The 15289-nt window shown below is 43.0% G+C and overlaps 1 protein-coding gene across 25 annotated transcripts in view; it reads right to left on the reverse strand.

Moving 5' to 3' along the window:
- Positions 1 to 1518: 1518 nt before the first annotated feature.
- The window catches only part of ZNF160 (zinc finger protein 160), a 36928-nt gene continuing 23157 nt past the window's right edge, over positions 1519 to 15289 (reverse strand). For 19 of the 25 annotated variants that reach the window (XM_009436219.5, XM_003316600.6, XM_003316601.6 and 16 more), the window contains 3 exons: positions 9946 to 10072; positions 9031 to 9159; positions 1519 to 5169 (listed from right to left, as the gene is read on the reverse strand). In XM_009436219.5, coding sequence (XP_009434494.2) covers positions 2984 to 5169; positions 9031 to 9159; positions 9946 to 10072 — 2442 coding nt within the window. In that variant the 3' untranslated portion in view covers positions 1519 to 2983. Of the gene's footprint in view, positions 5170 to 6624; positions 6742 to 8155; positions 8400 to 9030; positions 9160 to 9945; positions 10073 to 15289 lie in introns of those variants that run through there. The other 6 variants (XR_001711521.4, XR_010153952.1, XR_010153951.1 and 3 more) reach the window with 3 other exon arrangements.

The following is a 15289-nucleotide window of genomic DNA, read 5'->3' on the forward strand; positions in this document are numbered from 1 at the left end:
TGCACAGATTAATGGACTGTTATCATGGGAGCAGAAGTGGTGGTTTTATAGGAAGAAGAGAGACCCGAGCAAACAGCATACTCAGTGCTCTCACAATGATGTGCTACATTGCTTCAGGATGCTGCAGAGTGTCCACCAAGAAACCCTAACCAGCACTGACCAAAGGTCAAAAAATGTCTAGTAAGGAGACCTTTATTTCTTACACAGGGTTGCAGCCTGCAGGCTGGGAAGCATGGTCTCTACCAGAAACAACACAGGCAGTTCAAAGGAGGAAAGTTGCGGCAGGAATTTATACTGAATAGCAATATGTTGGATATTAAGTAAACATACTCAATAGGTTATGGGAGAGTCATGCGTGTGTGATAAGCAAACATACATGTTCCTAGTTTATCTACCAGAACAAAATAAAATTCTCGTTTTCTATATTCACTCTCAAGAGGAAACTCATGAACATTAATCTTTTCAAATTATATCAATATTCCAAGAACATCATGAAGGAGGTTTTATCTTTATTCTCCACTTTTTTTTTTTTTTGAGATGGAGTTTTGCTCTTGTTGCCCAGGCTGGAGTGCGATGGCGTGATCTCAGCTCACTGCAGCCTCCACCACCTGGGTTCAAGCCATTCTCCTGCCTCAGCCTCCCAAGTAGCTGGGATTTACAGGCATGCGCCACCACCCCCAGCTAATGTTTTTGTATTTTTAGTAGAGACAGGGTTTCACCATGTTGGCCAGTCTGGTCTTGAACTCCTGACCTTAAGTAATCCACCTGCCTCAGCCTCCCAAATTGTTGGGATTACAGGCGTGAGCCACCATGCCCAGCCAACTTTTTTTTGTTTTTTTTTTTGAGAACGAGTTTCATTCTTGGTGCCCAGGCTGGAGTGTAATGGAATGATCTCCATTAATGGAACCTCTGCCTCTTGGATTCAAGCGATTCTCCTGCCTCAGCCTCCCAAGTAGCTGGGACTACAGGCGTGCACCACTAAGCCCAGCTAAGTTTGTATTTTTAGTAGAGATGGGGTTTCACTATGCTGGCCAGGCTGGTCTCTCCTGACTTCAGGTGATCTGCTTGCCTTGGCCTCCCAAAGTACTGGGATTACAGGTGTGAGCCACCGTGCCTGGCCTGATTTATATTTCTCACATTCTTACTATGTATTTTCACTTCATGGAAACCAAGATGCATAGCATGGGTCTTATTTGGCACACAAGAAACTGATGTGGAAATATAATAATGTGGTGCATATGCATCAATGGCAATGCAGATTTTGGGGTGTAAGAATGTGAAATTAACTTTCAGTAAGATTTTCATTATATCCCAATAAGTATCCTAAGCCACAGTGTGGGGCACGTAATTCAAGCACAAAATGCGGTTATAGGTTTCCAAAACTGTGTTATTTGATTTCACCATGAAAAAAATTGTTCTTGATCGTTTAAGAGCCTAGTGGTGCACTGCTATTGTGTTATGGAGTATCCTACTGACACAGGATAAAACTATGTTGGCAGAAAGAACGTGATTCATTCATAGAGAAAAACCATTCTATTTTATTAGTTAAAACATTATATCTATGATACATTCTGAATAAAACATTAGCAAAATGTGCTTCAAGCAGATAATGTGAGTTCTACTAAAGAATATGTTACTCTACTTCTGTTGATTAAACTCTTCACTCTGACAACTACTCTCTCTTCAGTTTCTTTCTTTTTCTTCTTTAGATGGAGTTTTGTTCTTGTTGCCTAGGCTGGAGTGCAGTGGCATGATCTTGGCTCACCACAACCTCCGCCTCCTGGGTTCAAGCGACTCTCCTGCCTCAGCCTCCCAAGTAGCTGGGATTACAGGCACCTGCCACCATGCCCGGCTAATTTTCTATTTTTAGTACAGATGGAGTTTCTCCATGTTGGTCAGGCTGGTCTCGAACTCCCGACCTCAGGTGATCCACCTGCCTCAGCCTCCCAAAGTACTGGGATTACAGGTGTGAGCCACCGTGCCTGGCCTCTCTCTTCAATTTCAAAACAAGATCAATTTTTCATCACTCTTTGCTAAACAACAGGTATTGCTCTTTGATGGATAAGAGGGCGACCTTTTCCCCTGCAGTATTTCTACCACACAATCAGTGTCTAATTACCTATTACTCTCCTCCCACAAAAATCCCAATGTCCTAAGGTCTTGGCCTGCTCCTTTTCATGTTCAGTTGATAGACCATTTCTTTCCTCTAAGCCACAGTACTCTCCTGGTAGGAGAAAGGCACCCTAAACATTATCAGAATGGTGAGTGACATCAAAGTTTTACATTGTTTTTCGCCACTCCCAAATGCTAATTCAGATGATACTTAATTTTAAAAGCAAAGTCCTCCTTCTTCACAAATTGGATAGAAATAATCCTTCACCTAATCAATGATCTTCACCCAATCAATGATCCTTCCATCCCAATGAACTTTCCAAAAAAGCACCATGGAAGGTGTGTAAGGATGCACAATAAGATTTCAAAGTTCACATTGAAACTCAATAGTAGGCTTTCCAAAAAACCTTAAATAACTCAGTGAAACATTTCATAAGGTGAAGGTAACTGACTGCCTACAAATATCCTGCAACCTTTTCATATGTGAGTTAAAAATATATAATTTTTAGCATATTTGGACTTGTGAGTATTCTACAGTGTATAATATCAAAGGCAAACAGGGAAACCAGAGACTGTTATTCCTCATAGGAATCCTCACTTACCATCAGTCACTGGGTAATGGCCTCAGGATGCATATTACATTTGTTTCGTTTCATCAAAGATATAAATCTTGATGCCTAGTAACCTGCGAGGCCTGGATAGACCCTCTGCCACATATGTTTACATGATGTCTCTTGCTTATGGCCTCTCATATCTATTAATTCTTCAACTCATGAGGGATTGGCCACTGTCACTGCATTTGTAAGGATTCTGTCAAGAATGAATTAACTGATGTGAAAGGAGTGAATTGTACCTAATGACCTCACCACACTCATTTGTAAGGTTTCTCTCCGGTATGCATTCTGTGATGACTTGCAAGATTTGAACTCTGCCTGAAGACCTTGCCACACTCATTACATTTGTAACGCTTTTCTCCAGTGTGGATTGCCATATGGGTAGTTAGACTTGATCTTACCCTAAAGGCTTTCCCACACTCTGTACACCTGTAAGGTTTCTCCCCAGTATGAATTCTTCGGTGATTTGCCAGGTGTGCATTTTGAGTAAAGACCTTGCCACATTCATTACATTTGTAAGGTTTTTTCCCAGTATGGATTGCCTGATGGGTGGTTAGGCTTGAACGAACACTGAAGGCTTTCCCACACTCATTGCATCGGTAAGGTTTCTCTCCGGTGTGAGTCCTTTGATGATTTGCAAGGTGTGAGTTCTGAGTGAAGACCTTGCCACATTGATTACATTTGTAAGGCTTCTCTCCAGTATGGATGACCTTATGGGTAGTTAGGTTTGAATGCATACTAAAGGCTTTCCCACATTCATTACACTTGTAAGGTTTCTCTCCAGTATGAATTCGCCGATGAGTTGCAAGGTATGAATTGTGCCTAAAAACCTTGCCGCATTCATGACATTTGTAAGGTTTCTCTCCAGTATGTATTGCCTGATGAAAAGTTAGGCTTGAACGATCACTAAAGGCTCTGCCACAGTCATTACACTTGTAAGGTTTTTCTCCAGTATGAACTCTCCAATGCCTTGCAAGTTGTGACGTTTGAGCGAAGACTTTACCACATTCATTACACTTGTAAGGTTTCTCTCCAGAATGAATTCCCCGATGACTTCTAAGGTGTGATTTTTGAGTGAAGCTCTTGCCACATTCAATACATTTGTAAGGTTTCTCTCCAGAATGGATTGCCTGATGGGTAGTCAGACTTGAACGAACACTGAAGGCTTTCCCACACTCATTACACTTGTAAGGTTTCTCTCCAGTATGAATTCTTCGATGATTTGCAAGTTGTGAATTTTGAGTGAAAACCTTGCTGCATTCATTGCATTTGAAAGGTTTTGTTCCAGTATGGATGACCTGATGGGTAGCTAGGTTTGAATGCATACTGAAGGCTTTGCCACATTCATTACACTTGTAAGGTTTCTCACCAGTATGAACTCTCCGATGCCTTCCGAGGTATGAATTGTACCTAAAGACTTTGCCACATTCATTACATTTGTAAGGTTTTTCTCCAGTGTGGATTGTCTGATGGATTGCTAGGCTTGAACGAACACTAAAGGCTTTGCCGCACTCATTGCACTTGTAAGGTTTCTCTCCAGTGTGAATTCTCCAATGACTTATAAGGTGTGAATTTTGAGTGAAGAGCTTACCACATTCATTACATTTGAACGGTTTTTCTCCAGTATGAATTAACTGATGGGTAGTTAGGTTTGAATGTCCTCTAAAGGCTTTTCCACACTCATTACACTTATAAGGTTTCTCTCCAGTATGAATTCGCCGATGAGTTGCAAGGTATGAATTGTGCCTGAAGACCTTGCCACACTCATGACATTTGTAAGGTTTTTCTCCAGTATGGATGACCTGATGAATAGTTAGATTTGAACGAACAGTAAAGGTTTTGCCACACTCACTGCATTTGTAAGGCTTCTCTCCACTATGAATTCTCCTATGACTTGTAAGGTTCGAATTCTGAGTGAACGCCTTGCCACATTCATTACATTTATAAGGTTTTCCACAACTGTTTGCTTTTCGTCTTTGTGTGAGTAATGAAAAATGGTTAAGTTCATGATATTTTTTAGACCTGTGGGTTTGGACACTAGAAGGAATTTGTTGAAGTGGTGACACTGAGGAACCATTGTTGGTAGACTTCTCAACTTGATTACATTCATACATTTTCCCCTCACCTTGAAATAGCTGCAGTTCAGGCAGATGCGAATGAAAGCTTACTCCAAGCTGATTGTTCATAACCTTGTTTTCTATGTCTCTTCTGTCGTGTTGATCTCTTTTACCTTCTTTCTGGGCCATAAGCACTCCCTTGTAATTTCCTGTGTCATCTCTCCATTGACACTCAAAATCATGCACATTTTTCTGGGGTTCCTTGAAGGAAAAGTCTTCAATGTCAGGGCTTTCGTGTCTTTCCAACACCACTGTGTGGAATACTGCTTCTGTACTGCTCTTCTCTTTTGGTAGCAAATCCTTGATTGTACATTTAGGAGGGATATCTACAAGATATAAAGAACCACATAATTTCCAATTAATTACAGTATAGAAATAAATATTTTACATTGAAAACATATTCCACCAAAAGTAATACTTATATTGAACAGACTTTGGAACTTCAGAACTGTGAATTTCAATTGTTAGGAACAAAAATTTTTTTTTTTTGAGACGGAGTCTCGCTCTGTCGCCCAGGCTGGAGTGCAGTGGTGCGATCTTGGCTCACTGCAAGCTCTGCCTCCCGGGTTCACACCATTCTCCCGCCTCAGCCTCCTGAGTAGCTGGGACTACAGGCGCCCGCCACCACGCCTGGCTAATTTTGTTTTTGTATTTTTAGTAGAGACGGGGTTTCACCATGTTAGCCAGGATGGTCTCGATCTCTTGACCTCATGAGCCGCCTGCCTCGGCCTCCCAAAGTGCTGGAATTACAGGTGTGAGTCACTGCGCCCAGCCAAAAGTAGTATTTTTTAACAAAGAAAATGCAGTTACATGTAATTCAAATATTTGGGAAGGGCTGGCTGTTGTGGCTCATGCCTGTAATCCCAATGCTTTGGGAGCCTAAGGTGGGAGGATCACAGGAGGCCACGAGGTTGAGACCAGCCTGGGCAACACAGCAAGACTCCATCTCTACAAAAACAAAATAATTTAAAAATTAGGCCAGGTGTGGTGGCTTATGCCTGTAATCCCAGCACTTTGGGAGGCTGAGGCGGGTGGATCATGAGGTCAGGAGATTGAGACCAGCTTGGCCAACATGGTGAAACCCCATCTCTACTAAAAATACAAAAATTAGTCAGGCGTGGTGGCATGCGCCCATAGTCCCAGCTTCTCAGGAGGCTGAGGCAGGAGAATTGCTTGAACCTGGGAGGCAGAGGTTGCAGTGAGCCGAGATCGTGCCACTGCACTCCAACCTGGGCGACAAAGCAAGACTCCGTCAAAAAATAAAAATAAAAAAATTAGTTTGGCATGCTGGCATGTGCCTGCAATTCTGGATACTCAAGAGGCTGAGGGTGCTGGGTGCGGTGGCTCACACCTGTAATCCCAACACTTTGGGAGGCCGAGGCAGGTGGATCGCCTGAGGTCAGGAGTTCGAGACCAGCCTGGTCAACATGGCAAAACTCTGTCTCTGCTAAAAAGATAAAAAATTGGCTGGGTGTGGTAATGGGCACCTGTAATCCCAACAACTTGGGAAGCTGAGGAAGGAGAATTGCTTGAACTCAGGAGGTGAGGTTGCGCCACTGCACTCCAGCCTGGGCAACAAGAGCAAAACTCATCAAAAAAAAAAAAAAAAAAAAAGAGGCTGAGGCATGAGGATTGCCTTAGCCCAAGAGTTCAAGGTTACAGTGAGCTATGGTTGTACCACTGCAATACAGCCTTAGAGACAGTGAGATGTCTTAAAAAATAAAAAAATAAAAAAAAATCGGGCAGCCTAGATTCAAACTACCCATGACCAAAACACTCACGTTGTGAATCCTATGTTAGCCATCAGAGGATTATTTCTCCACCATGACCTCACGGCACACACCAATTGGCCAAAAACATATGGCTATCTCAATTGAAGAAAAATAAGTTATACACATTTAAAGCATATTCATTATGTACAAATACATACTAAAGTACAACATAATATATTATAATGGCAAAGAGCTCACAGGAAACATAATTAAGAAGCGGGAATTTTGAACCGCAAAACCATAATAGCACTAGGAAAATGAACATTCAATAAAACTATGTCAGGAAAAAATGTGTTGAAATACTTGTTTTATAACTATCTATATCCACACAGAGCAGATAATTTTGCAACATTAGTAAGTGGTACACGACAGTTATATTTCTTTCTTTCTTTTTTTTTTTTTAGACAGAGTCTTGCTCTGCTCCCCAGGTGTAGTGCTGTGATCTCGGCTTGCTGCAACCCCCGCCTCCAGGGTTCAAGTGATTCTCCTGCCTCAGTCTCCCGAATAGCTGGGACTGCAGGCATGTGCCATCACGCCTGGCTAATTGTTGTATTTTTAGTAAAGACAGGATTTCACCATGTTGGTCGGGCCGGTCTCGAACTCCTGACCTTGTTATCTGCCTGCCTCTGCCTCCCCAAGTGTTGGGATTATAGGCATGAGCCTCTACACCTGGCCTGACAGTTATATTTCACAATACATGCTGAAAACCATAATGTATTCATTTTATGAAAATCAACTAATAAGATATTCTAGCAGCCTATGATAAAATGAATTGAGAGGAATAACTGCATATATAAAATGTTGTTGTTTAAGGCCATGTGTGGAAACTTAAAAAAAAAATTATTGGCCAGGTGCATGGCTCATGTCTGTAATCCCAGCACTTTGGGAGGCTGCAGCAGGTGGATCACCTGAAGTCGAGAGTTCGAGACCAGCCTGACCAACATGGAGAAACCCCATCTCTACTAAAAACACACAATTAACCAGGCATGGTGGCGCATGCCTGTAATCCCAGCTACTCGGGAGGCTGAGACAGGAGAATCTCTTGAACCCAGGAGGCAGAAGCTGCGGTGAGCCGAGATCGCACCATTGCACTCCAGCCTGGGCAACAAGAGCGAAACTTCATTTAAAAAAAAAATTATTGTCCGTGGAATAATAAACAGTTTTGTCTTAAGAGAAAGAAGGATTTTTATTTAGAACCAACACAATAAGAACTGGAATATGATTTTTAAAAAAATTCTATATTGACAAATTATAGTTACATATATTTACAGGAAACAAACTGATATTCTGTTATAGGTATACAATATGGACTGATGGAAACAAGCTTATTACCATATAAGTCATCTCAAAAACCTATCATTTACTCCTAATGTTTTCACCCAGTGACCAACATCTCCCTATTCCCTCCAGTCCCCAACCTGTGGTAACCCACACTCTACTCTTTGCTGCTATTAGTTTTATTGGTTTAGATTCCAAGTGTAAGTGAGAACATGCAGTACTTGTATTTCTGTGCTGAAGCCTGGAAAAACAGAATACGCACCCCATGTAAGACTGAGGATCAATGACAGAAGGATTTTGTTAGGTGTCTTTACGGTTATGCTGAGAACAATCTCAGAAGATAGAACCCACTCGCTTATCACACACCCCCATGAAGAGTGGAAAAGCAGAATGGAAGAAATGGCCGAGGGACCTCGACAGGCGGAGACGGCTGGAGACTCTTCCATGAGGTTTGGGGCAGCAGATGCCAAGGAGCAGCAGCCAATGTTTCCATCTCCTGAGCAGGTCTTCCACGCACAGGAAACGGGGTGGAACATAAACAGGTCTAGACGTCAGGACTAAGGACTATGGAGGCTTCCCCTCTGACCCATATGGACTAAGAACTGAGCACCATATGGAATTAAATACAGAGGGAGAGACCAAGAAAGCAAGCAGTTTCTTCAGAAGGAACCACAGAGTTCAAATGACAGGGTGTTGTCCATCATGATGAAGACTTTGCCTCTATCTCTAAGGCAACTTATTTTCCCAAAGAACTCTCTCATCTGCAGAGAGTTTCCCACTTTATTTATTTATTTATTTTGAGACGGAGTTTCGTTCTGTCCACCCAGGCTGGAGTGCAGTGGCATGATCTTGGCTCACTGCAACCTCCACCTCCCGGGTTCAAGCAATTCTCTTGCCTCAGCCTCCTGAGTAGCTGGGACTACAGGCACACGCCACCATGCCCGGCTAATTTTTTTTTTGTATTTTTAGTAGAGATAGGGTTTCACAATGTTGGTCAGGCTGGTCTCGAACTCCTGACCTCAAGTGATCTGCCCGCCTTGGCCTCCCAAAGAGTTGGGATTACAGGCGTGAGCTACTGTGCCCCCTCCCACACTCTAGTTAATGAGTGGCCTTCTCTCTGCCCATCTGAGCTCTTACCTGTGACCACGCCTTTGACACATTCCTGCATTCTTGGTTTTCTTGCTATTTTCACACAGCTCTTCACAGTCCAGGGCTCTTTCCCTTCCTCCAACATGGAGATAATATTCATATCAAAATGACACAGTCCTGTTTATAAAAAGAAAGGATCACAATGTGCCGGGGCTTTTCCAGAATCCCAGCCCTATGTTTACATGAGAGGACATTATATGTGGATCTAAGAAAACTTCAAAAATTCATCCACTGGGCCAGGCGCGGTGGCTCACGCCTGTAATCCCAGCATTTTGGGAAGCTGAGGTGGGTGGATCACAAGGTCAGGAGATGGAGATCATGATGGCTAACATGGTGAAACCCTGTCTCTACTAAAAACATAAAAATTAGCCAGGTGTGGTGGCAGGCGCCTGTGGTCCCAGCTACTCGGGAGGCTAAGGCAGGAGAATGGCATGAACCTGGGAGGCAGAGCTTGCAGTGAGCCTAGATCACGCCACTGCACTCCAGCCTGGGCGACAGAGCGAGACTCCACCTCAAAAAAAAAAAAAAAAAAAATCATCCACTGAATGCCTCCTTCTGAATACCCAGGAAACATGGTACATGCTGATAGAAGGCTCTATTCCACCAACAACTTAATCCAAAGCAGAGAGGTAGAAAACAGGAAATCTGACATTTCAAAAGTCTAACACAATGTATTATGCATACAAAAGCTCTGAAACCTCAAATGATGAAGTACAAAGGAGGCAGAACATCTGAGAAAGGGGAAGATTAAAGTCCAGGTTTCCCATGATTAAGCTTTCCATTTCAGAGTCAACAGGACTTCAATCTCAGTCAAGCAATGCAGGGGCTCTCCAGGGACTCGTAAGGGAAAATGCAACAATAGACAAGAACAGATCTTGACTTCTGGAGGAAAGTCATCCTCACCCAGAGAAACAAGGTTCCAGTAGTTCTCCAACATCACGTCCCTGTATAAGATCCTCTGAGCAGGGCCCAGGCATTTCCACTCCTCCTGAGAGAATTCTATGGCCACATCCCTAAATGTCAACCGTACCTAAAATGAAAAACACATTTCACCAAGTGGCTAAGGGGAGAGTTCAAAATTTCACATAAAAGGAGAAGAGGAGAAAACTGTGAGAATAGGTTAAACTGAAGTGGGTGAGCTGACAGATCCAGATTGTGACAATGTGACATACAGATTTGGTCTTCATCCCCCTCTCCTGACATAAGAGCTCACTTGAAATCAGTGGAGTGATAAGTATCTTTTTGTACATTAATGGGATAATTGATGGCTGGAGCACCTAGGTAGCTTCAGGATGGAGGGCGGTCACTGGAACTAAGGCTCGGTGGGTGGTCACTGGAAAGGCTGAGGCTCGGTTAGACTAAGCCTCTGTCCTCTCGGGAGGGCAGAGGGAATGAAGGTTCAGTTGATCACCAATGCCAATAATGGAAGCAAGGCCTCCATAATAGGGCCTCCATGAAAACTCAAAAAAGACAGAATACATGAGAGAATACATCCCAGCTCCTCACTCCTTTCCCATATCTCAACTAATAGATCACTTCCATCTAGATGTTCATCTGTGTGCTTTGTAGCATCTTCTATAATAAATGGGTAAATATAAGTGTTTCCCTGTGTTCTGTGAGCCACTCAAGCAAACTAATCAATTCCAAGGAGGGGGTCATCAGAATTCACAATTCACAGCTGGTCATTGAGAAGCACAGGCCACAACTTGTGTTTGTGACTGGCATTAACGTGTGTGCGCTGTTGTGGGATTGAGCCCTCAGCCTATGGGAGCTGACCCTATATCCAGATAGACAGTGTCAGAATGGAATCAAATATGAGAACACCCATTTGGTGTCTGTTGCAGAATTGTTTATTTGATGTGTAGAGGAAAACCCAATACATCCAAAATCACAGAAGTATTTGTATTATGGAAGCAAAGCAGGAGAAACTGAGTCTGTTTTTCCCATATTTTCCTACACATTAAGGACTTTTGAGCAAGTTATGTCTCCCTAATTCTGTTTTATTATTCTTTTACCTAAGAGGTTGTGATATCCTCTATATCAGTGTCGATTTCTCAGTTTTATGGGCAATAAGTATACAAATAAAAAACTGAAAAGAAGGTTATCTCTATGGAAGTGTTAGATATTATGTTTGACATACTGAGTGATATTCAATATCTACATGAACTAAATAAGCACAACTGAAATCTTAAGAAATGATAATGCGGCCGGGAGTGGTGGCTCACGCCTGTAATCCAGCACTTTGAAAGGCCGAGGCGGGTGGATTACTTGAGGTCAGGAGTTCAAGACCAGCCTGGCCAACATGGTGAAACCCGTCTCTACTAAAAATACAAAAATTAGCCAGGCGTGGTGGCAGGCGCCTGTAATCCAAGCTACTCGGGAGGCTAAGGCAGGAGAATCACTTAAACCCAGGAGGTAGAAGTTGCGGTGAGCCGAGATCACACCACTGCACTCCAGCCTGGGTGACAGAGTGAGACTCCTTCTCAAAAAAAGAAAACTGTACTGAAGTGATGCTGTCTATAAGACAGAGCAGTAGGAAGTCCCAAGCACTACCCATGGAGACACAGATTTAATAACACTACATGGACCAAATTGTCTTTGTGGGAAATCTGGCAACCACATCAGAGGTCAGAACTCTTTTGAAACACCTACTCACCTGAGGCTCTACCCTGGCATGATGTAGTATCACTGTGAGAAAACCACACTCCCATTTTCTCCTGGGGAGAGAAAGTATGGGAATATCCATCTAACATTCTGACTTTTTTTTTCTCTTTTTTCCTGTAACACAACACAAGGCTCATAACATTCTGACTTTTCAGGGCACTGCTAAGGGACAAGTTTGTCTTGACTGAATATAAACACTGAAGTAACAGGACCCCAGGTAAGGAAGCTACTGAGAACAAAGCCATCCGTCATAAACCAGAGCTTGTAGTAACGTACGCAGACATGAGGTGGCGGTGCAGCCCCCAGCTTACTAGGACACCAGCGAGGCTGCGGAACAGCCGGCAGACAACAGAGACATTCCTGCATACAAACTGGCACAAGCTCTCTAGTTAAGCTACAATCAAAAAGTCCACGGAGGAGGCATCCTTAGAAAAGGCTTGAGGGATCTCCAGAGCCTCTAGTCAGGATGACTGTAGCATGTCTTCCCTGAAGGAAGCCAGAATCAAAAACTACAAGTGGCTGATTAGTGAAATGCTGTGGTCCCAACAGGAGGTAACGAGATAACAAAAGAAGCTGGGCACGGTGGCTCACACCTGTAATCCCAGCACTTTGGGAGCCGAGGCGGGTGGATCACGAGGTCAGGAGTTCGAGACTAGCCTGGCCAAAATGGTGAAATCCCGTTTCTACAAAAAATACAAAAATTAGCCGGGCGTGGTGGCGGATGCCTGCAATCCCAGCTACTCAGGAGGCTGAGACAGAGAATCGCTTGAACCCGGGAGGTGGAGGTTGCAGTGAGCTGGGATCCCACCACTGCACTCCAGCCTGGGTGACAGAGTGAGACTCCATCTCAAAAAAAAAAAAAAAAAGCAAAAAAAAAAAAAAAGAAACATGGACCATATGCAGCAACATATTAAATCACCACAAAGTAATACTAAAGAAGCAGATATATATATATACATTATCAAAGAAATAACAATAAGACTCCTAAAGTTGCTCAATGTATTAAGACAGTACTCATAAACAACTTCAGAAAATCAGAAAAACAATAAATATGAGATTATCAACAAAGAGATAAAAACTATGAAGAAGAAACAGAAATTCTACAGCTGAAAAACATAACTGAATTAAAAAACACACTAGAGCCAGGCGTGATGGCTCACACCTGTAATCCCAGCACTTTGGGAGGCCAAGGCGGGCGGATCACGAGGTCAGAAGTTCGAGACCAGCCTGGCCAACATGATGAAACTTCATCTCTACAAAAATACAAAAACTTAGGTGGGCATGGTGGCGGGCACCTGGAATCCCAACTACTCGGGAGGCTGAGGCAGAAGAATCGCTTGGACCCAGGAGATGGAGGTTGCAATGAGCTGAGATCGCACCACTGCACTCCAGCCTGGGAAACAAGAGTTGCCACCTCAGGGGGGGAAAAATACACAAAATTAGCTGGGTGTAGTGGCATGAGCCTGTAGTCCCAGCTACTCAGGAGGCTGAGGTAGGAGGATCATTTGAGCCTAGGAGGTTGAAGGTACAGTAAGCTATGATCATGCCACCATATTCCAGCCTGTGCTACAAAGTGAGACCCCCATCTCTAAAAAAAATAAATAAAAGGAGAAAATGAAATAGAAGAATGATGAAGATAGCCAGGCATGGTGATGTGTGCCTGTAATCCCAGCTACTCAGGAGGCTGAGGCAGAAGAATCAGTTGAACTCAGGAGGCAGAGGTTGCAGTGAGCCAAGATCACACCACTGCACTCCAGCTTTGGGTGACAGAGTGAGACTGCATGTCAAAAAAAAAAAAAAGAAAAGAAAAGAACAATGAACAAATGAACATAGCCTAAGGGAAGTGTGGAACACTATCATGTGTGTCAACTCCAGTGTCAAAGTAAGAAGAAGGAGTATAAGAGAACTTAACCTACTGTGTCTGAGTGAAAAAGAAAAAAATTTGTATTCTTTCATAAGTAGTAAGGCAACTGGAGCAGTAATCAAAAAAAAAAAAATCCTAGAACAAAGACCAGGAATAAATGCATAACTCATAAGCACTGTACAATTCTACTCAATGTTTAATGAAGAATTAACAATTCTCAAACAATTCCAAATAAGTGAAGAAGAGGAAACAACAAAAAACAATTGTATGATACCACCCTTAGTCTGACACCACCCAAGCAAATATATGACAAGGAAACAAAAGTGTAAGATATTATTTGTGATAAACACTGATGCAAAAGCCCTCAACAAAATACTAGGAAACCAAATTGTAAAGACATTAACAGAATTATAGTCCATGACCAAGTGGACTACACACTGGGAAGACAAGAGTGGTTCAACAGAAGAAAGTCAATGTAATACACCACACTGACATGGTGAAGGACAAAAACCACATGCTCATCTCAATCGGTGCAAAAAAAAGTTATTTGACAAAATTCAACATAGTTCACGATAAAAATGCTCAACAATTCGGGCGCGGTGGCTCACGCCTGTAATCTCAGCACTTTGGGAGGCCAAGGCAGGTGGATCACCTGAGGTCAGGAGTTTGAGACCAGCCTGACCAACATGGTGAAACCCCGTCTCTACTAAATACAAAAAATTAGCCAGGCATGGTTGCACATGGCTGTAATCCCGGCTACTTGGATGGCTGAGGCAGGAGAATCTCTTGAACCCGAGAGGCAGAGGTTGCAGTGAGACTGTGCCACTGCACTGCACTCCAGCCTGAGCAACAAGAGCAAAACTCCATCTAAAAAAAAAAAAAAAAAAAAATAGGCTCAACAAATCAAGGAAACTTCAGAATATTAGATTTGGCAAAGATTTCTTGGCTATGACACCAAAAGCAAACACAATAGCAGCAAAAAAAAAAGGGACTGCATCCAACCGAAAAACTTTTGTGCATCAACAGATGCTACCAAGAATAAAACAGTATGCCTGTGACAAGTCCTAGCCAGAGCAATCAGGCGAGAGAAACAGAAGGCATTCAAATAGAAAGAGGGCTGCATGCAGTAGTTTGCACCTGTAATCACATCACTGTGGGAGGCCAAGGTGAGAGGACAGTTTGAGTCCAGGAGTTCGAGACCAACATGGGCAACACAGTGAGACTCTGTCTCTATTTTTTAGCAACGACAACAAAAACAACAAACGAAAAGGAAAAGGAGGAAGTCAAATTATCTCTCTTTGAGAAGGATATGATTCTGTATCTAAAAAACCCTAAAGATTCCACTAAAAGACTCCTAGACCTGATAAATGACTTCAGCAAAGTCTCAGGATTTAAAATCAAGGTACAAAAATCAGCAGTACTTTTTTTTTTTTTTTTGAGATGGAGTTTCGCTCTTGTTGCCCAGGCTGGAGTGCGATCTTGGCTCACCACAACCTCTGCCTCCCCGGTTCAAGCAATTCTCCTGCCTCAGCCTTCCTAAGTAGCTGGGATTACAGGCATGCACCACCACGCCCGGCTAATTTTGTATTTTTAATAGAGACTGGGTTTCTCCATGTTGGTCAGGCTGGTCTTGAACTCCCGACCTCAGGTGATCCGCCTGCCTTGGCCTCCCAAAGTGCTGGGATTACAGGCGTGAGCCACCGTGCCCGGCCCAGTCAG

This window comes from Pan troglodytes, chromosome 20 (assembly GCF_028858775.2).
Source record: "Pan troglodytes isolate AG18354 chromosome 20, NHGRI_mPanTro3-v2.0_pri, whole genome shotgun sequence".
NCBI lineage: Eukaryota > Metazoa > Chordata > Mammalia > Primates > Hominidae > Pan > Pan troglodytes.